The sequence below is a fragment of the Dermacentor andersoni genome, chromosome 2 (genome assembly GCF_023375885.2).
Source record: "Dermacentor andersoni chromosome 2, qqDerAnde1_hic_scaffold, whole genome shotgun sequence".
NCBI classification, from domain to species: domain Eukaryota; kingdom Metazoa; phylum Arthropoda; class Arachnida; order Ixodida; family Ixodidae; genus Dermacentor; species Dermacentor andersoni.
The window spans coordinates 18,265,377-18,293,038 of record NC_092815.1 but is presented as its reverse complement, the minus strand read 5'-3'; the positions used below and the strand labels follow the sequence as shown (position 1 = coordinate 18,293,038).

Here is a 27,662-nt window from a genome sequence, read left to right as displayed (position 1 = left end):
TTCTGTCTATCCAATTTTTTATCGGCAAGAAAGTACTATATTGGATTTTACAGGAATTATAGATATGAACCATTTTACAACTCAGCTTTATTTTTAGGGGGGGTGGGGGTCTTTTTTAACACTAAAAACAGCCAAAGTGCCAGAAATACTTTTAAAGTTGTGATATCATGCTGATGTTCAGACACCGAAGCTTCGGCACAAAACTGAAAAAAGAGAGGAAGCTTATTGGCCTTCATTTTTATTTTTTGGTAGCAACCTTCTTCAGCTGAACTGATGAAATTAGGGGTTTTAAAGAATGCTTAAACCAGTCTAAACTGATTTAGTGTTGTGCACTGGTGTCTAAGTGTTCTAGTGATTTCTAACCACCAAATCAGAGGCAGAGAACATACAGAATGGTAGAATGCAACATACACGGAAGAAATATGAATGTACAAGCTATACATAGCTTGCTCTGCATTTTTTTATGTGACTGGAAAACCTTGCACAAAGTGTAAATTTTGCGTAAAGGAATGCTCATGATCCATCACAGTATTATGTTGTCATTTTCTGTATATTCCGCGCTTCCAAACCAGTAATTTACAAATTAGTTGCTGGTTGCTGATGAGCTCAGTTCAAGTTTGCGCTAGTTGAAGCAGTGAGAACTGAAAGGCCTTTCTCTTCCCTGCTTACCAGAGAGTAAGGTCTATTGTTATGCATTCATGCTGGCTTGATTCACAGAGCTCTCATAAAGGCACTGTTAGAAACAATTGCTATTTAATTCTAGAGAAGTAGCACAGAATATGAAAAAGAACTAATATAATTATTGAAAATAATATGTGTATTTGATAGTCAGTTCAGCCAACATATTGAACCAAAACTAAGAGATGATAAAAAAAAAGAGGACTACAACTGCCACTAACTTACACAGAGCAAGGCATGTCTGCGAAACGGCAATACCTGCGTGCACAGCGCCCTCACAACAACACAGCCACTCCAACCTGGTTGAACACAACAACCGACACACCGTGTTCAGCTACTTGGCAGACACCTTTGAACTATACGATGGCACATGTTTCTGCTGCCCCAGTGAACAGACTTGTCTAGATATAAGCTTAAGAGGAAGCTTTAGCTCAGCCTCAACTTTGCCGCCACCTATTCAAATACATGTAAAATGCAGAAATGCTTTTGTGAGATAACCCCTGGGCCAATTTTAATGAAATTTGCAGCATTTCAGAGAAAAGGTTCAATTCTAGTGACTGTTGGAAGTGGAATTTTTTTTTTATGGCCTGCATTTTTTGACAAGGATTTTTACATAATTATGTGCTTAAAGAAGTTGGAAGCCCGAGGTTTACAAAATCAGATATCACCATTCTGTAAATTGCATTCATCAGAACATCCAAAGCAGACAAATTCGATATAATTTATATCTTAGGTTAATTTGTTACAATGTTTACGAAGGTTTTGCAAAAATGCTAGTTACATATTAGCGGTGTACTTGTGAACCATGTTTAATACATCAAGTTTGTCCACTTCAGATGTGCTATCACATTCAACTTAGAGAATTGTGATATCGTTTTTCATTGCTGAGTTACAGAGTTGTAAACTTCATAGTTTCATTATCTCAAAATTTGCTATTTAGGACAATTTTTATTGAAAAATCACCGGCTTAAATAAAAAAATCCACTTCCAACAGTCACTAGATTTTAACTTTCTCTTTTAAATGCAACAAACCTCATCAAATTTGGTGCACTTGTTGCCAAGAAAGCGATTTCTATTTTCCCATGTGTTTAGATAGGAGCCCCCGAGCTAAAGCTTACTCTTAAGTCAGCATCCTTACTATGAGTACGATAGTGCAAGACAAGACAAATACAAGAAAAGAAACCAGACAAGCCCCCATTATGTTTCCATCCTTGCCCTTGTCTTGTTTTGTGCTACCGTACTCATAATGAATGATTACCAATTAGCTCAGTTGTCATGTCAGCACCCTTAGTGCCAAAAAAAGAAGAAAAAAAAAAGAAATGTAAAATATTATGCCTACCATGGCATTCAACCAGCAACATTCACATTTTCCAATATTACAAGTTGCTCCTCTCATGCTCAGTGCAAGTGTCATTCGCAGGACCAGCAGAAGCATGCCCCTGTCAATGTGCAAGTTACTGCAAGGTGTTCACCACGCAGATGGTTCGCGTGCGGTTGCATCCAAAACCAAAGAGGGCGACTGAGGGAATGCAGTAGCAGCACACAATTTTGAAAATGCACACTACTCAGTATGACAGGAAAACAGCCTACATCTTCGCAATGCAAGTCAAGCATGAATTGCTAGTTAGCACAGACCTTCGTAAACGATACACCTCTCTCAACAAGTGATTTGGATTAAGAGCTGCTAACACGGAATGGGAGCTGAGCAAGATCTAAGCACCTGTTTTTCATGATGGACTCCGATTTAACTACAAGCATGTGTAACTTAAGCAGATCTGCTGCTAATGCTTTGAGGTTGCCACAAAGCCTGCCTCAAGGTTTCCCAAAGCCTTGCTGCACTTTACCGCATCACAGCTGATGGCTCTGAACATAAAGCTACAGCATCACATATTGTCATTTAGTATAGCTGCTTGATTTAAAGAAGCAAAACATGACGCCGCTGAAACACTGTTCCCTTCGAGGCCCAGCCGGAAGGACAGTGTGTGCTGGGGAGGAGTCGAGCAGAATGCACCCAAGTGAGAGCAGCCAATGCAGCACACAGACACAATGCAAGTGGTGCCATGGGTTAATCACACACAACCCCAAGCCTGTGCGTGGGTGCATGGACTGCAGCCGTGCAAGCAGCCCCTGGCACATGGGCCCATGCACGTTCTGCTGTCCCTTGTCGCCCTCTTTGGTCCTCGCAAACACGTCACAAAACCAGCCCTCCACATCATCTCTCTGTAGGAGAGGCCAAGAAAAGACACGCATGCAGAAGCTCTAAGGGGGAGAGTACCAGGACAACTTCATCTGCAGACTCTCGGGGACGCTTCTTGCTCGCGGAAGGATCTCCCAGGCCCGGCTAAATTAGTATGCAGAGGCAGATGGTTTTGTTTTTGGATGGCGGGTAGGCACAGCGCATGGCAGCAAGCAGCAATGCGTTGAAAAGGAACCAAAAATGAGGAAGGAAGGAGTAAAAAAAAAGAAACAAAGAGAGCAATCATTAAAAGGTCGGCCAAAACAGCATTCTTGTTTGTACACGCACCCGCCCGCCGGCAGAGCACCCCTCCCCCTGCTGGCCGAGGTGGCACCCATGCCAGCCCAGGGACACGGCATGCAGGTACCCGCATTTATGCACATCCAATGCCACCTTCCCGCCAACAATGTGTGCCCGTCAAGGTGCACAGAAGTTGGCATCACCATGTGCACAAATACGGTACGACACCAAAGAACAGCATCACTCCTACGAATGGCAAGCCTGACAGCCCGTACCGCTGTACAAGCCAGACATTGAGATCTTAGGTAACACTGGCCATTAGGACGGAACAAGGAGGAAAAAGAAGCAAGCATGAGCCTAACCAAAGTGGGCAATCAAAGCAAAACAGAACCTTTAATTTCAAGACGCTGACAAAGTTACCAGCCCAAGATGCTCAAGGTTAGAGAACACTTGCTGGGTGCGCTAGACTGGTAGCAATGTAGTATCATGCTGTGGAACTGCTGCTGTGTCAGTGCAACTAAATGCTCAACTGGTCACAAGGTTTTTTTTTTTTTTAACCTATAGTAAGTCAGCACAAAAAGCCAAAGGCATGAAGTGGTTCCTAGGAGGCATGACATATCAATGCTGTGCCTTGTCTTTTGTACTGTTTCACTACTTGAGGTGTGCTAACAAGACCGGCTTGTGCCCACATCATATCCCGCCAAACATACAGGCCTGGATTTCAACACTAGTAGTCTTGCATAGCACAGAAAATGTCAGCAGAGCTCGCATTATTGAAGTGCCAATACACAACAGTACAGCTGGTATGAAGGAGAACGACATATCTTTGCCCAAATGCTTAAATAACAGAGGTGTATCATTTCTTGATGCAGATAAGGCATACAGCATATTCAGCTTCCTCTGAACTTTCGAGCAATATTTTTGTGCAGCCTGTCATATGCACCCCAACACAACGTCCACCCCAAGCAAGTGTGCGTCTCAAACAACTTTTCACTTCTGTGCTGGAGTCATAAACCAGGAGTCCAGGGGAAGGCTTCAGTGCTACCCAAGGCTGGCTGGGATTTTAGAACAGCAGTTGACAAAACCATGCCAGTGAAAGAAAGCTTTGTCTGCACAAAACATTCAGTGGGTCACAGCACTCAAGTAACAGCAGCCAAGGTGCAAAATAAGAAGTGCAAATGCAACAACAACAAAACAATAAGGAAGCTGCCAATCAAAGGGTATAACATGGCCCGTTGCAAAAGCATGCAGCTTGATGCTCCACTAGGCTGGCTTGTGTCTCGCTAATTCTGTGTGCCCCCCCCCCCCCCCCCCCCCCCCCCCCCACTCCAAGGTAAGTGAAAACTCAGCATGCAGTAATAGTATCGCTAGCTGAATTATCTTCAAGTCCTCCGGGCCAACAACTCAACAGTTTCCATGAAACATGAAATAGTGCCAGTAAAATTTGTTATCTGGAATAGCAGTACCATTATGTTGCCTACATAAATGTACAAACTATGAAGGGCAATACAACTGTCATAGTTGTCATAAGTACTGGAAGTGCAACCAGGCCCAGGCATACATTCTTGTAGGACGATAATATTCTCTATGCAAATACAGTAAACTAAAGATTTTGGTGCACAGTGTGATGAGTGTTTACAACCCTCAGCCCACTTGTTGCAATATGTGAGAGAAATTCAAAGTGTTCCTCCTTGCTCCGTCCTTTTCCACAAGGCAGAGTGGCAATCTCAAGAGCTCAGAACTAACACTTCACAGCATTCTTGCTGTGGCAGAAAATGTACGGCCTTCCACAAATAACCACATACAAACTCGTGGAACCAGGTGCACACTTATGACTGTAGGACTACCAATCACAAATATCTGTTTGGCATGTAACAAATGTGACAGCTACTAATGTGACACCTCAAATGACCCACAGATCAAATCCAGTACAAAACAGAACTGCACCATTTATTTATCTGTAACACTTTAGGTAGTCTGCGCTATCAGGTGCTGTGTCAGCCTTGTGCCTCCAGCAAGCATTGCAACATCTCACTGGTTCTTACATGCACCATCAGCTAAAAAAAAGTAAAGCAGCAAGTTGTCGAGCACAAGCACAAGTAAAAGCGCGGGAGATTCTGTGCATGCAGTGACACTACTGTTACAACTAGATGAAAAGTTAATGGCACAGAATGTGATAATGTGCTTGTGTTGTTAGTTACCTTAAAATTAAAGGAAACATCAAACACAAAAATGTAGTACTAATACATACCCTCTTAAAATAAGGAAACAAAAGGGCCTCGAGCCCAACCACCACTCGGATGACTAACATTTATCTTCAAGCCTCAATTTCTGTGCAAAACCCAGCTATGAGGTGCTTGCCTTTACTCTTGTCATAAATGCTATGCACAAACATACAACACGTACACATACACATGCATGCACGCACTTCTGTATACTTAGTTTCATGTGCTGGTTTCCCAGGTTTTCATATTACCCTACAAGTACAGTTACGTTACTGCCATTTTTCATAATAGGTCTAATAAAAACATGTCATGACGCAGGATGTGAAAAGCTTCCATCACCGCTCTGCTTAAGCTGTCAAAATGCGCTGCACGTTTCTCATGCTGTGACCCAACCTCAAGTGGTCATGTGTGTTTTGCCAAAGTGAACAGAGAGAGAAAGGCAGCAGTAGGCCACCACACAATTGGCATGCCATCATCAGACAGGGGGGAAAAGAAAGGAGGGCTCAAATACCTGAGTGTACATTTGTAATCCGACATCGGTGCTTCCTCCCTCTGTCGCCTGGTGTGACAAACAGGGTTGGTTTGCTTAGTGCCACTGGGCCCGCCAAGCACAAGGCACAGCACTGCCAGGAGGGCAAGGCCCCAAGGCAGCCCCGTACCGCTGTGCCCAACTCTGCGGCACGTGCACACTTTCTAACAGTACGCATGCACGCATGGTCACCACCACAACAAAGCAGCCAAACACAAATCACAGCTTCTGGTGGACATTCCCAGCCCATCCAGCACAAAGAAACATCACAAGCATTTCACACGGGCCTGACACTTTCTTGCCTGCTACGTTGTCCTGACAAGCTCCTAAAACCGCTTAAACCCAAACTACCAAGTGTGACCAAAGAGTGACATGGTACCAAAGATGAGCAAAACGACAACAAGGTGAAAGCAGGAGCCTAGCTCGTTTTGCTCATCGTCTTGAATTTACATCTCCCGCCTTCCCCGTGTTTTCCCTCGATGGTACCAAACAGTGACAATTTCTTGTTAGCTGCTGAGTAATCTTCCAACAGAACAAGGATGAAACCAAAGGTCGCCTGTCACAGAGCATAGCACTAAAGACCCAACCCCTACAACTCCCTCACAATTATACCTCCTTTCAAGAAACTCAAGGCTGTCCACAATAACTTATTTTTATGACATACTAAGACGCACAAGAGGTCTGGCACTTCAAGGTGAATGCCCAAACCAGGTCACAAAATTAAAATTTCAGCATTACAAGATATTTACCAAAAGTGTGTCACATCCTTAAAGAGGCAAAATTCATATCCACCAAGGCAACTCATGGAAGCAGTTCGGTGCAGGTGACAAGAGGGCCCTCCTGTCTGTCATTCTTTGGATACAAAATTCCAGAAAGAAATTTCAATGAAAACAGCTGGAGGGACCTGCATCTTGCAGGAGGGACCTGAGAATCCGCTTGCAGTGATACCAATGATACATTTTAGAGAAATTTGGAGGCCTGGCACTTTTATTTCCTGGTACAAGTTCCTACAGCTGAACAATATTTTAATTGAAACTGGCAGCAGAGAGTAAAATTGGCAATTTGAATGCATCTCGATACTGCAAATGCATACTTTTCATAGTTCCGATTTTTGGAGAGTTACCAAAACCATTTCAGCGAAGTAATATAATTGGTAAAGAAATGTTTTCGTGTGGTTCCAAGTCCATTGTAATGGTAACTGATTCTTACTCAGTTGCCTTGTTGAAAAGCCTGACAGAAGTATGTAATAGCACTACAGTCTAAAACACTGAAGTAGCCTTTTTGTTCTTTTTTTTTTTTAATGCTCCAATGACAGCTGTTGTTTTACTTCTCAGTCAGTGTCACCAGGTCACAAGATATCTTGGGTCTGTTATAGTCCTGTACGATGATGCATAGAGTGCGCAAGGAGGCTCGCCAATAAGCCACGCAAGCAAGCTCCTCTGCCTAAGGGCCAATGCAAAGGCAGCGTTTGCCGTGCAATGTGCAAAGACCGTAAGCGTCCTGGCGCAATGGCCTTGACAGCAAGCTGGCCAGCAGGCCAAACAAAGCAAGGTGCTGCCCCATCCCTTGCCCAACAGAGAGACAGGAAAATGTCAATGCAGTTGCTGCAAACGGGCCTCGACACAGGAATGACAATTATATTCTCTTTTCCACAAACAATTCACTGTTTTGCAACTTAAACTGCGCCTTTTTGACCAGTGGTAAGCAAGGACACACTTCTTAAGCACTAGCACGTCAAAAGAATGACGTTTTAAGCAGAGAAAGGATAAAAGTGATGTGAACATGGCTTCTGCATTACAACATGAATGCTTGAACATAAAAATTTTCTCATTTTATAGATATCCCTCGTCCTTTAAGAAAGAAGGTGCTGCCTTTAAATATTTTACCACACGTTATTGAGGCAGACCTTGCGTTTCTACAGCAAACGCTATCTTTGCTGGTTTTTTAAAGCTGCTAAGCAAGGGCATCCCGACGATGTCATTCCTGCGACCCCTTGGAAGCTGGGAGGAAGGGTATGGTGCCAGAGACAGAGACAGCCTGCAGTGCCTACCATAGCAGCGGCAGCAGCAGCGGCGGCAGCGCCAGCCCGGCTCTGCGTGGCCTTGAGCTGCGCCTGCAGGTGCGGGGGAGGGTGGAAGTAGCGGCACTGGTCCCGAGAGCAGCGGCCCTTGACGAAGTCCATGCACACGGTGACTGCCCCGTCCCCGCTGTCCACCGCCACGTGTTCGGGCGGGTGCCCAAAGCGGCACTCCGTCTCGGGCCGCTTGCACGTGCCACGCTGGAACTCCCGGCACACCTGCCCCATGGTTGCCGCGAGAGGAGGAGGAGAAAGCTCATTGGGGGCCACCAATGCAAGAGGACATGACGTGTTGCTGCTGCTGCTGCTGCAAGGCGCCGATCTCTTCAGGGTGCACTTTCTTCAACCTGAGCTATGCTAAAGTAGGGGCCAATAAACAAAATGGGACTTCTGTGGGGCCTTTAACTGTGGGTATGCTGGGCTTTACAAACAACTTGTCTGGCCTTCCAATCTAGCCCATAGGAAAAAGAAAAAAAGATTACTGCCCAAATTGGGGCTGAATACCTCAGCCAGAGAGCTGCAACTTGTGAACCACAAGGTTTAATCTGCACCTTCATGAACTGCATACACGCAACAGGAATAATGATCACGTCATCTTGTTGGTTTGGCTCACCCTTTAATAGTCCTTATGTAATAAGTATGAATTTTAACGCAGAAGTTATTCTGAATTGGCAAGTTGGATCACTGGAATGAACTGGCTCCACACTTGCAGATAACTTGTTCATTTCCCCACCTGCCATTGCTTCTGCACTAGCACCTCATCAGAGCTAAAGACCTGTAAAAGCAACAGGATGTGACGCTTGAGTAGTGCGCTAAAAGCGACAGCCCTATTCCTCAGGCATGTTTTTCCCCGGGGACAGTGCTGAAGCACACACAGGAGCACTTGGCATAAGAGCTGGCTACGTCTCCACTCCACAGAAGCAAAAGCAGCGGCAGCAGCAGCGTGCAAAAAAGCCATGCACAACCTTTCTAATTGAGACGAGCACAGTGAATACCAGCAAGTGCACAGTAGCTGACAGAGAGCCTTCTCTACCAGCACCATTTGAAAGTGCCAAGGCCACATCTACCACTAGAGCACAAACGGACACCTACATCTGTGTGCACATGGCACTCCAGAACCCTTTTTTGTCAGCAGCCAAGAACACTGTGAAAGCCAAAGTGTATGAAAGCTATATGTCCTTAAATATTCTTGGTAGTTGCAACAATGACTGATGTTTGCTCTGATTTTGACTGAATTTTGCTAATGTCAAAGTGTGTGCTTTAATTTAAAGGCACTGCTGCAGAAAAACAAAGAAGTAGGCAAGCTTTATTCATTTTCTGCTGTGGTAGAGCATAGCGTCTGGAAGCAATGAGTTGTCCTCGAAGATTTTGGTAAGGGCTCCAAAAACCATGGCGCAATAAATGCACTAACCACATAGCAAGTATGAACACACTTGAGCCATCACATTGGCAGACTTTGCATGCTCATATGCAGAATATAACGTCTCTCATTTATTGTAGTGGGACCACAATTTGTTTCCGTACAGAAATTTGTACAGAATATATTCGATATCATGTGGTGTTGTTTTTAATTATCCCACTGCATGCGTGCAAAGCCACTAAGTTCTTCATCCATCTATCACATTTACCATAACTGACAGATGAACTGCTTGCCAAAGTGTGAAAAGCTAGTGTAACTTGAATTGTATTATGCTTAGCTTGCATACCTTTGTTAATTTCACAACTGCGCAAGTTACTTTTATTTGCTCATGGGTCGCTACATTTCAGGACAACAGCTCTTTCTTTTAAGGTTACACCAAATGTTAGCAATTGCTGTATATTGCAAACAATTCATCTCATGGCTGCAGAGGACACCCACGATGATCACGCAGTGTGGAATGAAGTAGAGCCACAGCTGAGAATTGGACAGGTCACCCATCACGTCTCACCTCAAGTCTATCAGTGCGCGCCACTTTTTGTGGGGACACTAGTGAAGCTGGCACAACGCTTAGTGGGGCCGTCACAGCGTCTGCAGTCATCATGCCAGGCAAAACAGGACTAGGCGTCAAGTAATGTCCAAATGAAGATGCTGTTGCCATCGTTGTCAGTGCAGGCATATATGGGCTGGTAGCCTATAATGAAGAAAAAACAAAGCAAAGGTTGTGCTGTCAGTTACACGTACATCAACCAGTCATGCTTAAAAAATTTGTCAAGTCTGAGCCCTAAAATTACATGGACAAAACATTGCAACTCAGCCCTTCATTTCACAATTATCCTGTTGGCTAAAGCCGCTGCAATAAGCGATGAAGCAAAGCAAAAAATGCCAGCCGATCCTTTAATGCAAATGGTCTAGAATCTCATCAAAAAAGAAAGAAGAAGAAGAAGAAGAAGAAAACCTCTAGGGACCATCTTAAAATAGCTCTCCACAACATGAAGCAGCAGCTATGTGCAGTGTCAAACAAGACGGTGTCATAGTTTGCTGGACCATCAAAAATATGCAGATCCATTCAATACTAATTATATTCAAAAGAAAGAAACCCAAAAGTCCCATCGTAATGTTGACTTGTGAATCCTTTTGTCTTATCTGTAGACATTGTGCACCTCACATGGAACACTCCTTCGAAAAGCAGTTCCTAGCTACAGAGCTGCAGAGCAGCAGGATGGCGATTGATTCCACACTAACAAGGACAATACTGCTTTCCTCACACATCTCTAGATAACAAACACGATCTTTCAGTTACAACATATGCATCAAACAACACAAATATATAGCCTAACAAGTAAAGGAAGCAAGGCCTCTCATAGCTTATTCAAACTAAAATTATAAAATACCACCAGCGTAAGCCCTTCGTACGTACTGCTCATATTTGCAACACATGTGACAAAAAGATGCAAGCTCCTTGTGCTTACAGTGAGACTAATCCACAGATTCTGGTCATCATCATTTCTTTTCCATGAGGACCCTATACGCAAATTCATTCAGTATTTGAGCAATACATGTATCAGCAAATTAGCAAATGTGTTATAGTCAAATAACAGTGGTAAGCAGTCAGAAAGACAGAATGATGACCTAGCTTCATTAGGCAAGCGTCATTGAGAAAGCTTACATATGTTAACAGTTATGCGCACTGCCTCACTATGTTTAAGCTGTAGACAGCTTATAGCCATCATTTTCATGTGCTGTCACGTAAAAAATTTCAGCTAATATCAATGGCACATGCTCTGCTACATTAATCATTACTGAACTTTGTACCGACTTCATTTACAATCTAAGAAGAAAGTCGCATGAACACTGCCATGCAAGAAAGCACTAGTCCACTTACGTGCCTCAACCAAAGAAAAAAGTGCTGTTGACATGTAAGACTGCCTTTTTGCCTCTCTAGAGTACGAGGCATCCTTTATCAGTTTTATAGTGTTATTTTCTTCCTTCCGGCAAACCTGCAGCATACACTCCCCCCCACTCCCCCCACACCCCTTCATGTATTGAAAACGTCATACTAATGATGAAAAACATTAGGATAAAAAAGACCTGCAGTATACTGGTCGCAGATGCAGGTCGTTATTCATAGAATAGTATAATATAATAGATAGAATAATAGATAGGAATCATAGGTAGTCATACATAGCCATAGAATTTGACAAAAGAAATAAAATAGCAGTACAAACGATCAGATATTTTTGTGCTAGTGGTGATTTTTTTTTCCTTTTTTGCTATCTATAACGGTTCTGCACTGAGCCCTATTTGCAAAGTGCACTGCCTTCAAACTGCATTATTAAAAAAAGAAACTTCAACCAGAGGGTACTGCACGATTAAGCACATAAAGAACTAGATCTGAAGCATTAAATAGTAAAAGATAACATGCAAGAATGAAACAATGAGACTCGTGCAGGCAGTTGCAGCAGACTCACAACAACGACTGACAAAAGAGCCAGCAATCAGCTACAGCGTCATTATTCTGGTGCAGCTACACTTGACAGCTGCTGGTAGAGAGTTAAATGTCCTAATGTGATAAGTTGTCCACCAGTCATAATTGGCTATAGAAGGTACTGGCCTCTTTCACAATGAAACAAAAACGATTACTTTGCAACCCTGGAAGAAAAAATATTGCAGCCTAAAATATCAAAACCCACAGCTGCAACACCAGAGAGCAGCTGTGTTTCAATGCCTCTTGGATAAGGCATCTTGTGTAAGCACACTAGCATATGGTCCATGAAAAATGTCCCTACCTTTGTCCTTGCCGGTAACCAAACGGGTGCAGTGCAGATCCCAAACGAGCAAGACTGCTGAAGGCCAGCACAGATTTGACAAGCAAGCATGGCTCGAGCATTGTGAAGACGCACATTTTACTCTGACCATGCAAGCAGATGTTACACAGAACATTAGTGGAAACCACAAGCACCGTATGCTGACCAAGCAAAAAACATGCTTTTTAAAGAAATCAAACATTACCAAAGAAAACAAGTTGCAGGACAGGCAACAGGAGGGGAGGAAAAAAATGGGTCCCTCATATGGTTTTCTTAATAGCTGCCTCCTTTGAGTACTCTCTTGCTATGGCACTGTCCACACCCTAGATGAAGAGCAAATGTGCGCAGAGTCATAATGAAAGCTGCCATTATAAAAACCTGACATACAACTTATGCATGAAATCAGTTTTTACCAGGCGCAGCTTTGTTCTTTCATGACAGAGGGCAACAACAAACTGCTTAAATGCTCATACAAAGAACCTAACTTCAAGCCAGATTATTACGTGACAGATGTGCAAAAAATACATTTCAGCTAGTCTTGGAAATGATGATGCAAAAAGGTACCATAAGTTAGCTTTGACTGCTTGCTTACTAACTTAAGTTTTTTTTAATGCCACAGGCAAAAAGGCCATGGTGTTTCCTTGGCTGTTACCCAACATACTGTACAGGTATTAGTACATTAGTATCCTTATGCAAATACTGTACCATTGAAACTCACAGCTTCAACGGTCATACAAAATATACAGTAGAACCTTGTTGATAAGTTCCCTTTGTTACGTTTTCCTGGCTCCTACAATTTGAAGCACCACTCCTGTTTAGCTTCCATAGGGTCATGTGTGTTAGCTTCCCGTTTGTTAAGTTTCTCTTCCTGGTAGTTGCATCCAAAAAGTACAATGGTGCACCATCGATGTATCACTGTCCCTCGGCAGTGACAATGCTAACTGCCCCATGTCATCGCTGAAAATAGTCAGCATGCAAAACTTGTTATGCGGTGCAGAAGAATTGCCACCACCAAGTTCAGGTCATCGATGGTCGCTGATATCATCACTGCTCATGAAATTGAAAGCCAAGAAGAAGTTGATGGAGGCACGAGGGGTTGCTCAGCATGCACGTTTATGAACCTTCTGTGGTTTCACTTCAATATACAAAGTTATGCAGAAACTGAAAAGGGGCTGCGAGTGCTTGAAAAGAGGCTGTTATTATCAAAGGTTTGACACCAGCACCAGATGACACGTACAAGCTTCATTTCGTAGGATCTATGGTTAAGACTGCTCCATCTAATTGATGGATCACTTTAAAACCATTCTATCTAATTGCCAGGTAGCAATAACAAGCTATATCGAGCAGGTTTACAATAATTTGTTGGCTTCCTATTCAACCTCAAGTAAGGTTTTGTGTGAGAGTAGCTTTTTGTCTCATCAGTAGCACAGCCAGTGGCATATATATCAGATGTTCAGTTTTCCTCGACCATGTGTTAGTTTTCCTTGGTTCCCTAAAACAAAACATGTCAACGGTGTTAGTTCTACAGTACATGTCAAATTAATTTTGGTTTTATTACAGCAATTACTCTCTCCACAGTCCTGCAGAAACATAGCTGTATGAACTAATGACCTTTAGTCATTAGTTAGTATGTCAGCCCCAGAATTTTAGATTGACGAGATTCGTAAATGAAAGAAACTAGTGTAGCTTCACTGTAGTAAATGGTAGCTGCATTGGTGCTGGATCACTTAGATCTGGCTGCATTCTTCTCAAGCACCCAGTAACTGTGATTTAAAAATCACATTTCCATTAACTCTACGATGACAATGGTTATTATGATAATATGAATAATGTTGTTTTATTATTCCACTTGAATATTTTAGCACCATCATGTGCAGAGACAGATTCTTCACCCTCGATGTGCCGTGCAGCACAATAGGCCCCATCAATGCATTTTCATGGAGCCTTTGCCTATATAGCATCTTGAGGCGTCTGCTTTGGATAATTATAAGTGGACGTCTTTCAGCATCTGTTTAAAAGTCAACAGCACAATAATCACATGGGTGCAAACTTACTGGCATTCTTACGGTTGATCATGCTAAATAAATGTGACCTTTCATAGATTTCTCAGTTAATGTGCTCTTGTTTCTGTGACACCTTGTGTGTGTGAATTCTTTAAACCTAAACATTTCAAAGAGATTAGTCTGATGGGGTAATTAACTGACAGCATGCAAACACCAAACAAAACCTTCACAGTTAAAGTAAACTTTTTACAAATTATGTTACCAAACATACCAAGAAGTTTTATCGGTAAAAAGGGCACTGCTGCAATTGCGGAATCAAAGACTCCCAGCTCTTAAGGCAAGCCCATTCAAAGGGAGGGGAGTCCTGCAATCGGCACTAGTTTTGAGATCGCTTTCCCCTAAATCTGCCATGACGTGCATTCCATTCCACTTGGTTTCGTCCCGCAGTATGTGAAGCTTGACAAAAAGTTAGACTTCCATTTTTTTAATCAAAATGTCTCATTCATATACTGACACAACAATATATGTAAAGTGGCATATCAGTCTCATCTCTTGTTAAAAGCTCACAAACTCTTTTCTACACAGTCTGAAAACGCTCCAATTCATATTTGTTCATACATATTTAGCATACTGCATTGAACATTGTGGTAGCACTTTGGAACATATTTAGAACTGCGTGGTCAGTTACAAAAATATGCAATAAGAGCTTGGACATTTTCAAGGACAACATGCTGCAGCAAATTTTTATTTCAATTGTTAGTAAACACTAATACAGAAATACAAGATCATTTGACTGTACAGTAAAACCTCATTATAACAAAGTTGGAGGAGCCAGAATTGTTTTTTATATCCCATTACTACATGTACAGCCATATGAATCCCTATGGGGATCTCAAGAGAAATCTCATAAAGTTTGTTATGTCTATTATTTCGTTATAATCCCGTTTCATTAAAACAAGGTTTGACAGTATTCTATTGAGCATACTCATCTAACTTATGCAGAACATGAAAGCTGCAGCAGGAAGCCAGTTTAGCCTGCCTCTTTGCAGCTATAGTTACCTTAATATGTTACATTAAATTTAGAAGCACTAATCTGGAATCCTATTCCAAGTGCAGCTAAAACCACACCAAATATTTTATCGCTACTAAAACTATGAACCTGTGATATTGCAGATAATGTTATGTTATTTCTCTGCTTCAACTTTATGTTGCATTATTATTTTGCATCACTAACAAAATCGTATGCACTTCATCTGTTTAAAGATCAAGTGCAACAAAATTTTGCGTCCCATAAGAAGCCTAGCTTCAGATAGTGTAAATATGGAGCAGCATCCGTGACAATCGTATGTTTGAAATACGGGTGGATGTGTTGGGAAAAGCTCACAAAAATAAATAGTTTTGGTACCAAAACCAAAAATAATGCCGCCATTACCACTCGGTGGAAGTGACGCATTACCGAGAATGTGAGACTCCTCGGCATGACCTCTGAGATTATGTGGCACTTGCAGCTACTCGCGGCACACTGGAAATCCCAGAGACAACATGCTGACACTTGCTGCATATCCACTAACCACCAAGTGACCACGGTGTCTGCTTAGGTGCTGTTCAAAGGCTGCTAATAATAAAATTATACTATTACCAGCCCTGTAGCTTTGCTAAGATTGTTTTAGTAGTATAGACTACTCATCTACAACCTATTTAGCAAAAGCGAAATTTCATTACTGTTGGCTTTTATTGCTGGTAGTAAAAACCAGTTGTTTTTTTCATGGCCCTGACACTAGCCATAATGGTTTTAGGATCCTACAATGCTTTGATAATGAAATGGATGAGTTTTCAACACGAAAAATGAATGAATGAATTAAAAGAAGCTGGCACTCCTTGTCGAGTCCTGGAATGAGTACACCACCCACTTGACCTCAAGAGCAACGACCTCGATGGTCCAAATAAATGTTTTCTCTCTCTCTCTCTCTCTGGCACTCCTTGGCCATACTTGGCCTTTGTGCCATGAAACACCATACATTATCAATTATGAGAACATGTTTCACAGCTCATTTCGAGGATCAATATCTCCAAATAGGTGCTGATCGCAGGATTTATGTTAAATATGCATGATTATGTACTGCCCGACCTCATGCCACAATCAAAACATGTGCTAAGTTGATAATTTAAAAGCTGTAAGCTAGTTAATGAGAATTAATTAGTCATATTTGGGGTGCAATTAGATTGTTTACAATTAATTAGCAACAGTTAAATTCAGACCGCATACTACTGGGACACAAGCTAAGGCACAAGAAAAGACAGGACAAGGCGCTACTTGCAACTGAAAGTTTATTCGGAAGGTTAGAGACTAACACCGATTAATATTCATTTTTTTTCTTACCTGCTCGTTTTATGATGTTTGATGACATTTCATGACTTGGGACGTACATGTCGGGTTTATAATGTCTCTAACCTTTCAAATGAACTCTTAGTCACAAGTAGCGCTGTGTCCTCTCTCTTCTTGTGCCTTAGCTTCTGTCCCAGTAGTTTGCGCTCTGAATTTTCCCATATTTCACTTTTGATTAATTAGCCATATTTAAACTAGTTCATTATACCAGTAATGTTCAACAATTTAGCTGAAGTGGCACAGCTTCCGTATTTGCGACAGAAAAATTTTTAAAAATGTTTTCATTAAAATAGATCATGACGTACTACATGCTGTTGTGTGTAAAAAAGTGCTTCAGTTGCAAGTCCAGTGCTTGTCCTGTTCCTTTTGTGTTTGAGCTGTGTTGCAAACCTTTCCAAGTGGCTATATATTATTTAATGTCATTTGGACTGCTGCCTTCATCAGCTTCCCAATGGTAACAGTTGATTTCTGTCAGTTACTGCAATCTTGAAGTGGTCAAGTGGAAACGAAGTAAACAAGCAGTCGAGCTCACTTGGAACATTTTCACCAATACGGTTGTTGCTATGGTAACTGATACATATCAAAGACCACAAGAAAAAAAAATTTGCACCGAAAACTGCGTTTAAAGGGCCCCTCACCAGGCCCAATAGAAAAGTTTCGTTATAATCTGAAAGTTATGTGCCCTCTAAGGAGCGCTCAGTCACAAGGATTTTTCAAACTGGTTCATTAATAGCCGAGATAAATATTTCAGTGCCATGAATTCATGATTCCAAGAGGTGCGCCACTGACAAGAGAGACACTCTCTCCAGTTGCCCCGTCTAGCTTCCACAAGTGAAATTCTTTCCCTGCTTTTTCCCATACTGGATTTTGAGGATCGCGTGGCGCATAATTCACGGGTCCCGCCTTCATTCTTTTCCTCTCGCCTTTGTGCTGCACGGTGCACTTCCGTTGACGGTGTCGCGTACGAGCTGTTGTGTTTGTCTTGTTTCGTGCAGAGCACGATTGTGCACGCTGTGCACGAGAACACCTGACTAGTGGTGCAAGTCAGTGCTACACGAACACTCAGGCAGACACAAGCGGATCACAGAGCATGATCGTGTGCTGGAACATGGTAGAAAATGGCATAGTTTCATTGTCAGCATGCACGACTGCACGACGTGGGAACAAACAGACAAGACTGAAGTGCATTTCTCTTGCTGTGGTGCAAAGTAAACCAAATACACAAGGACATTTGGTTTGTGTGTTTCATTATTTCCCTACACCTTAATTTGCCTATTGATGCAACATATTGCACAAATAACAAATGTTGCCTTGAATAATTCTCGAAGTCACAAGTCACTAAGAGTGACGTCATAGCGAAGACACATGTATATAGGTGCACTAGCACGTACACATCATCCCTCCGGCTTGGACTGCGGCGCCGGCGGAGAAGGGCAAACGGTGTTCGGTTTGAAATTTCAGGTCTTTCCATGGCACATAGCGATGTAATACTTAGCAGAAACAATTGTTAGCGTGCATGGTATGTACCACGCATGTCAGCTCAAACTGGCCAAACCTGGTGAGCGGCCCTTTAATATGCATGTCATGCCACTTGTTGAAACAGAAGCATGTATGGTTCAGCTGAAGTTTGCCAGTGAAGTCAAGAGTGAGGGTTTATTACATACAGTATGTTTCATTGCCAGTGGCGCCTTCTCTTACCACCGGAAGCAGGTGACATATAAAGCAAGGAATGAAGGCCATCACATTGATACCGTACGTGCACCAAACACGGAGAAAACAGGAACTCATAGTTGCACTGATCCTAAAACACACAATTTGCATCTACTAGGCAATTAAATGCAAAAGTGTGCCAAAATAATTAAGAATGCAGTTTTAGATGCATAGTGCCATAAGGAAAGTGTCCCAATTGTTGGCAGGCAAACCCCACTGGTCAAGAAGGGAAAAAAAATATTTCCTTATTACACAAATGATTAGCACATCAAGCAAGATGAAATTAGCATGCTAGCTAAAATTAAAAAATGGCTCACATACCTTATGCTGCACTGCCTGAATAAACACTCAAAGCAACCTGTGTGACATTTGACAAGCTGCTGCATGAGGATTTCTGGCTACAGGTGCCAATGCAACTAGCCATTCCAATTAAAACACCTTTTCTTCACACCTTTTATGTTCCAATTTAGGATTCACTTGAGCTCAGTACTCAAACAAGCATTCCTTCTCTTGCCTGATTACACTAATGTGAAGATATGCTGCTAGCCCTTGTGTTCTACTCCGGGGAACTGCAAACTATGGCACCAAAGGCTCGCACATGTGCAGGTGGTCTTCTGTTGTCAATTTACCATTCAGGTAATTTCTCTATGGAGCTCCTAATATGCATAGGACCATGGCTACTCTTAGCTACAACTGAAGGCATACCCGAGCAGCAAAGCACTGCCAACCTGTTAAGGTCAGGATGTGCATGTACCACAGAAGCTTGGGACTGCACCAAGAAGGAAGGCATGCCCACCTCATTGTTTGTACACTGCACATGCTGTGAAACTCAACAGAGGTCATGCACACGTTTAAATAAAAACACACAGCACAAGAGAGGAGAGTCAAGTGCGGCAGACAGGGCTCAGCACGGAAAAAGAGCGACAGGGAAGCTCCTCCTCAATGCAGGAATTTGGCCTTGCATACTAATTCCCCCATTTTTGGTTGACTCTGCAAGCCAATATTTGTGCAAGTAAAATAGCTTTCACTGTACATATGGGGCCAATTCTTCTACTGAATATCTATTGCTAGATTCATTGCACTTTCTTTTGGATTACATATAATCGGTACAATTCAAATGTGCTATTTTCCGACATTGCAACATAATACTACCAGAAGTTGCTTGTCTGTAGATGAAGCCATTGTGGCCCCACCATTACTAAAATAAGTAAACAAATATAATCTTAAGGCATGCTTTTAACAATACAGTTACTGTACTGTACAGTAATACACATATTACTGAATAATTTCCTTGAATAATAATGACTAAATAAAACTCTAATGCAGCAATTTCCTTAGCATTCATCAGGAATTATGCTATACAACCAGTATATATAAGCCCATCAACTACCTAGAATGAGAAAATTGAGCTCCAATGAATATCTTTACCATACATGTTGCAATCACAATATTTAATAATGGCAGTTCTCAAGCCATGTTCATTCTTCAGGAACTGAGGTGAGCTTGCAAATTTCCAACAGCTAACCTAGTGCCCTCCGCACATCTCTTACTCATAATCTGGGTCCCTGCTGAGGTAAGAAATAATGGAAGACAGGAGGTGCTTACCTTACATTACTTTATACAAAGGTGCTTAATGTTATCAAAGTAGAAACATTAGAAATGGCCACACTTAAGGAGTGATGTGCCTCAGAGATCTTGTTTCTTTAATAAAGCTTATTGGATGGAATTTAGGTTACAGGGTTTTACATGCCAAAACCACTTTCCGGTTATGAGGCACGCCATAGTGGGGGCTCCAGAAATTTGGACCACCTGAGGTTCTTTAACATGCACCTAAATCTAAGTACACTGGTGTTTTAGCATTCCACCCCCATCGAAATGTGGCCACCGTGGTATTGGATGGAATTTATGAATAATATAGTTTATTCTATTTTTGAATATGATTTTAATATCTTAATTTGTCATATTTCTGTGCCCCTTGGAAGTGCAAAGAGTAGGGTCGCTTTTGCAAGGTTTGGCCTTTAGACCAAGCTTTGGAGAGATAATAGCTTCTATTGCTCATTATAAACAGATAACTGTAAAAGAAGTTAAAAATAATTTCATTTTGCCTTTTTTATTTAAAGAAAACATTTTTATTATCGACTACATTTACTAAGTTATATTGAACTGATTATTGGTTTACCAAGATGCACATGGCCAAACCTGCTGTAAATTGCAAGAAAGCCTCGATACTTTCATGCTGTGCATCCTTATGCATGAGCATGCAAAATTTGGCCGATTAAGTCACATTAAATACAAAAATTCTCTGGCACAAGTATTAAGATTTAAAAATGAGAAAGACAAAGTTGAAAGTTTCCAAATATGCTTATTACTATATCAGAGGTTTAATTTGCACAGAATTTGGCCAGAATGCAGACCATTCAGAATGCAGACAACAGGTTTTTGCATGTCAGCCTCTCACATGTAGTAAGTACAGCCTTCGCCTAGCACTGGTGAAAAGTAGAGAATGAGCTGGTGCCGACTCAGTTTGGGCTAGTGCTCGCATGTTACGCCAGCAAAGCTCACCACCATCTGGGCAAAACCTCATCAGTGAGCCTCATCAGTAAAGCGCATGAACGAAAAAAATGAAGACCCTACAAATACCATGCATAATTTTGCAATCAAAACATAAAATATTACCTGAAAAAATATTCTAATTTTTGACCTGCATGTCCCCTTAAAAACAAAAGGGCACAAGAAACTTAATCATTTCCTCTACATTGCACTTCCGTGACAGACACGCTCCTGAAATCGAGTTCACATGTAAAAGAAACAAAAGGACCTCATCTCCTGCAGTGCAAAAACAAGATGTCCTGGGTTGTAGTAGCTCCCATTTGCCAAGCCGAGTTGGTAGCCACATCCCATTCTTGCGGATGCTATCAATTCAGCAAGGTCCATACAGTCTTTCTTCTAGTCACTTGCATTGCGTTGTCTTCCAAGATTTGGAAGTCATCCCTGTCCTCTGTGCAATGGTCGGCACTCCCCACCGAAGGTTGGAACAATGCCTTTTTGTCTCTCGTAACTATTTTTTCGTTTGCAGATGCTGTTTCACTTCTCAGGTGCTTCTGCATCTTTTTCATGGGGCCAGTGAACAACGCTATACAAACCACGTGCAACTGCCAGCTTCTTTTGGTCCACCCACATGTTATCCCTGTGCCTTCCAGCACCAGCATCTCCCCAGATGAAGCAGCTCGACACCGTCCTCGCAAAGCACTGATGCTCTTTTGTTGCTGCTGGAGCCAAGGCTGCTGGTTACAAGCATCGGAAAATTGTTCAATGTAGGTGAAAAGTGCCCGAAAATCTTATTTTTTTTTTTATTTATTTCTACCCCCCCCCCCCCTTTTTTTTCCATGTCTCTCTTGTGAGCTGCGTAGGAATAATGAGTGCAGCATTGAACTGGGCACCCAAACGGGTGAGTGAACTCTCAAAATTCGCAGCAGCTTGGACTTGCTTGTTAGACGGCTGGTCTCATTTTATCCCTTTCTTCAGTAGTGCCTCTCAGGGCCATCATACAACCTTGAGTTTGGTTCATGAAGGTTTTAAGATATCCGGTCATAATGTGCATCAAATATATTGGCGGTCTACTTCATTGTCCCAAAATGTACGAGGACGGCTTCATCTGAGTAGATGAATTTGTAGAACAGCAATATATTTTGCTGTACATTTTGGGGGAGAAATATCTCATAACGGGTGTTCCATTAAGGTACTAATATGAAGTCAATTAGCAAATCCTAGGTAGTTAATGAGCTTATTACTGATTATCGCACATTTTCTGATGTCCACTGCAGTGATTAATGCTTTGCACTCCTCTAAAGAAAAAGAAAAGGAGATAATTTCTTTATGACACTGTCTTCAGGAATTTTTGACCAGCATTCGCTGAAACACCTGGTGTGCACAAGGTTCTTCACATTTGGGTAAAGCCAACGTTTCCCCGAATTTCTCAGTCTGAATGAGTGTCTAAGCATTAAAGCAACTCAATTTCTGCCCAAAAAGCTGCCTTTTTAATGGTGTTGTTCTGAACTTTTTAGGGATGGTCGAACTGTGACAGCTCACAGTGCCAGTGTTATACAAGTAGCTTCAATGATTATTGAGTGGTATCACTATGAAACTCTTACAGGGGAACTTTAGAAGCCACAGCTGCAGGGCCTCACTAGTATTTTGCCAGTGTGGCTCTGTCATAAGTCAGATGTGCAGCACAGTAGCAGATAGCTTCAACAGCCTTTAACATGACTGTGTGGCACCAGTATAGTGCTCCTGTGTTTTCCAAATAGCATCTTAGTGCATAATAAATGCTTTGTTAATCTAAACATTGAAGTATGAACTGATTAGACAAACAGACAAGTAATAAATATATGGGCAAACCATCATTAGAAAAAACATGTTGGTTAGAAAATTTTTTGCAGGAGCAATCAATCTCCCATTTCTTGCACCTGAAAATTTTAAAATCTGACATTAACCAAACAAAGAATGATGCTTACCACTAGGCATTCTCAGGTAACGATAAGTTAAGAGAACTTGAGGTTTAGCACTTCCAGGAAAGTTGAGACTTTTCATCCATTATTGACTAAAGAAAATGTGACATTTTGCTTTATCCCTTCCTACAAAAATGAAAAACCTGAAATTGATGGGTTGTATTTACACATAAATGTCAACATTGAGTTGGCATCATCATTACATTTAGCTTTAATTACCAAATGCTGTTGTTCCAACAATGAAAATAATGCTGTAAACAACAGCCCAGCAAACTTGAGAATCAGTTATACATATAGGCTGGGTTACCTAAAGGCTGTACCTGGCAACAGTGCATCTTGATCTTCACACCAGAGTCAAGACAACTAGCAGTGAAAGCTGGTCATCAGAATGTGCAGTGGTTCCAGAGGGCTTACCCACTCAAAAAAAGAAGAAAAAAAACGATGCAGACAAGCAAAAGCACAAAATGGCAACATGCAAAGTTTTGCTTTAGTACCCAAAAGTGCAACTTCTTTTCAGGAAAACAAATTCCTACACACAGAGGAGGAAGCCATGCCAGTAACAGAATGGTCATCAGTTGCACTAATGATGAAAAGGGCAGGTGGAGGAAAATGCTCCAGGCAAGGTGGTCACCAACTGCTGCTCTGTCATTTCATCACTCCTGGTTGCCACGTGGCATGCACATTGCACTTCTCAGAAACGCAAGTCACTCCTTTATGCCTTAAGCATTAAGCAAGACAGCATCAAGTACTGGGTGCTGATGGAGTTTGAACTCTTGCAACTGCTAGCAGAGTGTGTGTTTGTGTTTATGGGGAGTGTGGGCTTAACAGTTGAGGGCTCACACAGAAAACCAATTACTGTGGAGGCCTCCTGCATTAACTTTCATTCCACTGTTGATCACTAGCAGTGCCCTTGTGCACCGTTTGTCTAAAGAAATGGCTTACGATTGCTGTGATTAGTGTAGAAAACATCCACTTAGTGAACATACTGCGGTCGAGCGATCTCCCATAAGCAATTTCGCACACTCGGAAATCTTTTGACACCACCAGAGTCAGCCATGGTTGCCGTGCACACTGTGCAATGATTTTAATTGGGTATTAACTCTTAACAGAATATTAAAAACAAGTATATGTGACAAAAAAAAACATCCATATGTTTAAATGAATAAAACAGTGAGCAATAATGGCCGACCTACTTTCACCAGATAGAATCAGTTGCGAGTTAAAATAGAACCTATCTAGCATGAGGCAGCTATAAGGGGCATAGTGGAAAAATAGTGATGCTCAATTCATAGCTTAGCCCCTGACAATTCTTTTAGCATTTGCCCGAGGGAAGAACATTATTATTAGCAGACAAAAGTGGTATTTGCATGCAGGCAACAAAGTTACGACATCGCATTAGGTGTCATTACTCAAGGTAAAGTTTTCCCCACACCCCCAACTCCATTTAAAAACAAAAGAAAGAAAGAAAGGAAAAGAACCGAAGAAAGGAAAAGAATGACGGGAAGCGAGTGGTCAAGCAGTCTTTCCCCCACTGTCGGTCTCCTCTGGCAGCTTGGCCACTTGGATGATTTGAACTCATATACCCCATGTGATCACACTCTTCATGTAGCATGCAAGGTTGCCAAAAGCCTCCTTTTTTTTTTTTATGCAAGTGAAGGTCACGAGCTAAGCATATTTTTTTTTTTTCTGTGAGGCTGCAAATACGACTTTCTCTATGAGCTGTATTGTTTTAAAAAAATCTCCTTACTGATAATTTCCTTTTTTTTTGCATGATTTGGTTAAAACCATTATTCAGTCTAACTGACATTTCCTTGACATTTTAATATTGTTATAAGTGAATTTGACCATATGCTTTCAATTTCCCACTTTTGCCAGATAACTTGCACAATACATTATATTTTTTTGTTATTAAATTTTAGAACCTAGACACAAGCAAACTTGAGTATGTACGAAAAATTTTTTCGTTGATACTACTTGCAGAGCATATGCAACATCTCCCACCTCACACGTTGTCATGCAGCAATTTGTGGTGAGTGCTCCTTCAGTCTGTCTGTTTTTTTCGCTGTTTTACAAGTCTGTGTAGTATTTCTGAGCCCTTTCACTCTGTGTGCCCTACATGTATGCAGTCACTAACTATTCTAGTAACAGTTACTAGGCTTTGTGCCTATTTGTTTCTTTTGCCATATCTGTTTTGTGTTATATTTGCAACAACTAAATATTACTTATGTCAAAAGAGCAATACAAGGGTCCATGCAGATTGCAAGGGCATAAAACAGCATGAGGACTACAATAGGTCACTAGTACCACTAGGTTAGTGAAAGTGATGGGATCTTAGCAGCATTAAGGGCTAATTACAGGCACATTACAGCAGTTTTGCCTGTGCAGGTCTGGGGCTCTCTTTAGTTATGGTTCAAACATGAAAGCCAGCAACCCACCCATGTCATTAACCTCTCCTGTATTGGCATTCAGTTGCCATGCTGAAGACATTGTTACAAACGATGGGTCTTGCAGACCACAATTTCTAAGACTGAGTGATGCCAGGCACAACCAATGGTCCATGGAAGTAGCACAGAGATGCTTAAGTTGCCAGCATCTTGAATAATTTTTTGAGCATGGAACCATATTTATAACGGTAAGAAGTGCCGCCTGAGGTCACAAAGTGAAAACAATATATTCTGAATACTAAAACTCCATCATAGTATGCGCCTGTGCAAAACTTGTGTTATGCAAGTACTCCCAAGATTATCCTAGCTCTAAGCATAGTGTAGTCACAAAAATACACATTTCTTAGGTCATCACGAAACTTGTAGTGTGAACTTGATCGGTGTCTCACGAGATGAGAATGAGGAATGAAACCGGGACATGTATTGCTCATGCCAATAAAGCAAACAGGAATGCATGGCACACATTTGTTAAGGTTTTTCACCACGCCAAACATTTTTCACATTCCAAACGGAAAGGTCATGATGACAACTTTTTGGGGCATGGATCGTCTGCTGCTATACCTTTCTTCTAACATCAACACAAAAAGCCTTAGCCTCATAACTCACGGTGATAAGCGCCATAAAAGAAATAGAATGACAATGTCAAGCCCTGTGCAGATGCACGGAATCAATCACCAGGTGCTTATCTGGTCATATCAAGCTATTAAGGACATAACACAGTGACTAGTACTAAAGTTATCTGCGGCTCCATGACCATGTTCCATTCTGTGCTTTCTATCTGGAATAAGATTTTGCATAGACTTGATCACCTAGCCAAACATGACTTTTTCATCATTCTAAGAAGTACCCTCAAGGACAAATAGTACTTCAGTGAGTGAGCAGAAATTGCAATAGAAAAGTAACTTCACCGACACAACAAAACTTCCATTGCCTCAAGAACATTCCAAGTGTTGCCACACACTTTGAGTCAAAGTTCAGAGTTCAAAGTTCTCTGAGTTCAAAGTTGAAGGATTCCATGAAGACTACTCCAGAGATGCACTACTGACAAGCATCTCTCAAAAGTTTTAGCCAGGTGTTAGATGAGGCAAGCAAGACAACCTGTCTGTGTGAAGCTGCACTGTTCATATCGATCAATAACTGAACTTACAAACTCAAACGAACACTATGCCAACACCCTTATTCCAAGCATGCAACACCACTTCATTAATTGACATGTAGCTGAGAATGACTACATATCTTTCAATGTTGGATGTAATGATTACTGAATTAACTTAAGTGAATTAACTGAATTGAATTTAAAAAATATAATCCTTGCAGCTGCAAATGTAGAATCTTTCAGCTGTTGCTGGTCCAATCTTGATGTAATTTCTTTGTGCAAAACCTTGTGTAAAGATGTATGTTCACGAATCCCCCTGAATTATTATAGTTTGATCAAGAATTTTGTGACACATAAAAAATGTGTGAGAACAACTACAGCAGTTTGAAAACTTTTAATCTCACTGGCGAGGTAAAATTCATTCAGATCTCCTTGGCACAGCGACTGTCATCAGTAGGTCTAATACACCCAAATGTCAGCAACAGGCTTTTTCTGCCCAGACAGCAAAATGTTTACCTAGTTTCACCATTAACCACTGCCAGCATAGTATGTGCAATGAATAAATCCACTCCGTCAGGTTTAAACTTACCAAGTGCATCTGGCAAGGTGTTAGAAGATAAAACTATGAAAAACAGGTTTGTTTGGTTTGCACTTTCCACCAAATCTGATATATTAACTGTCCTTAAGTAAAAGTACTGATATGGAAGTCACTTCCCTATTTTCATAAGTGACCTGCTGGCCACAAAAGACCACCTGTGTCCCAGTCTGGTGACCACCCTGGCAGAGAGCATTTTCCTCAACGGGCGCACTGCGCTGGTTACCTTGGCTGAAGCAAGGGAGCCGTTGAAGAGCGCGTAGCTTTGCTGCTGTTGCTGCTGTTGCTGCTGTTGTTGCTGCTGCAGTTGCTGCTGCCTCTGCATGTGTCCCAGGTACCAGTAGGGACTTACCACGGCCGCCGTCGGAAGCTGTCCTGGAAGCATGGCCTGCAGTGGCATCTGTTGGAGCAGTGCGTTCTTCAATGCCAGGTGGTTGCGACCATTGATCAGCAGCTGGTCTTTCAGATGCTGTGGTGGGTGGAAATACTTGCAAGGGGGCTTCTCTCGATTACAGCGGCCCTGCAGGAAAAGTAGGACGATGTCAAGTGCAATTTCACACACAGGGACGTCACATATGCAAGAAGTCTCTGAAACACTTCCCATACTGCTAGGTTTTTAAAAATGCCTTGCTCTATGCTTTGTGCCACTCCTGCTGTACTCTGTTCCCTTCCCATAACAACCCCGTTCCACTGCTGGTGTTCCATGTGATG

At 41.8% G+C, this 27,662-nt stretch overlaps 1 protein-coding gene across 1 annotated transcript in view; it reads right to left on the bottom strand.

Moving 5' to 3' along the window:
• mbl (splicing regulator muscleblind) overlaps positions 1-27,662 on the bottom strand; it is a 150,143-nt gene that overhangs the window by 27,682 nt on the left and 94,799 nt on the right. The window contains exons 3-7 of the mRNA XM_072286112.1: positions 27,178-27,471; positions 9,914-10,096; positions 7,959-8,204; positions 5,891-5,938; positions 2,954-3,019 (exon numbers count right to left, since the gene is read on the bottom strand). Of these exons, the coding sequence (XP_072142213.1) occupies positions 2,954-3,019; positions 5,891-5,938; positions 7,959-8,204; positions 9,914-10,096; positions 27,178-27,471 (837 nt within the window). The remainder of the gene's footprint in view (positions 1-2,953; positions 3,020-5,890; positions 5,939-7,958; positions 8,205-9,913; positions 10,097-27,177; positions 27,472-27,662) is intronic.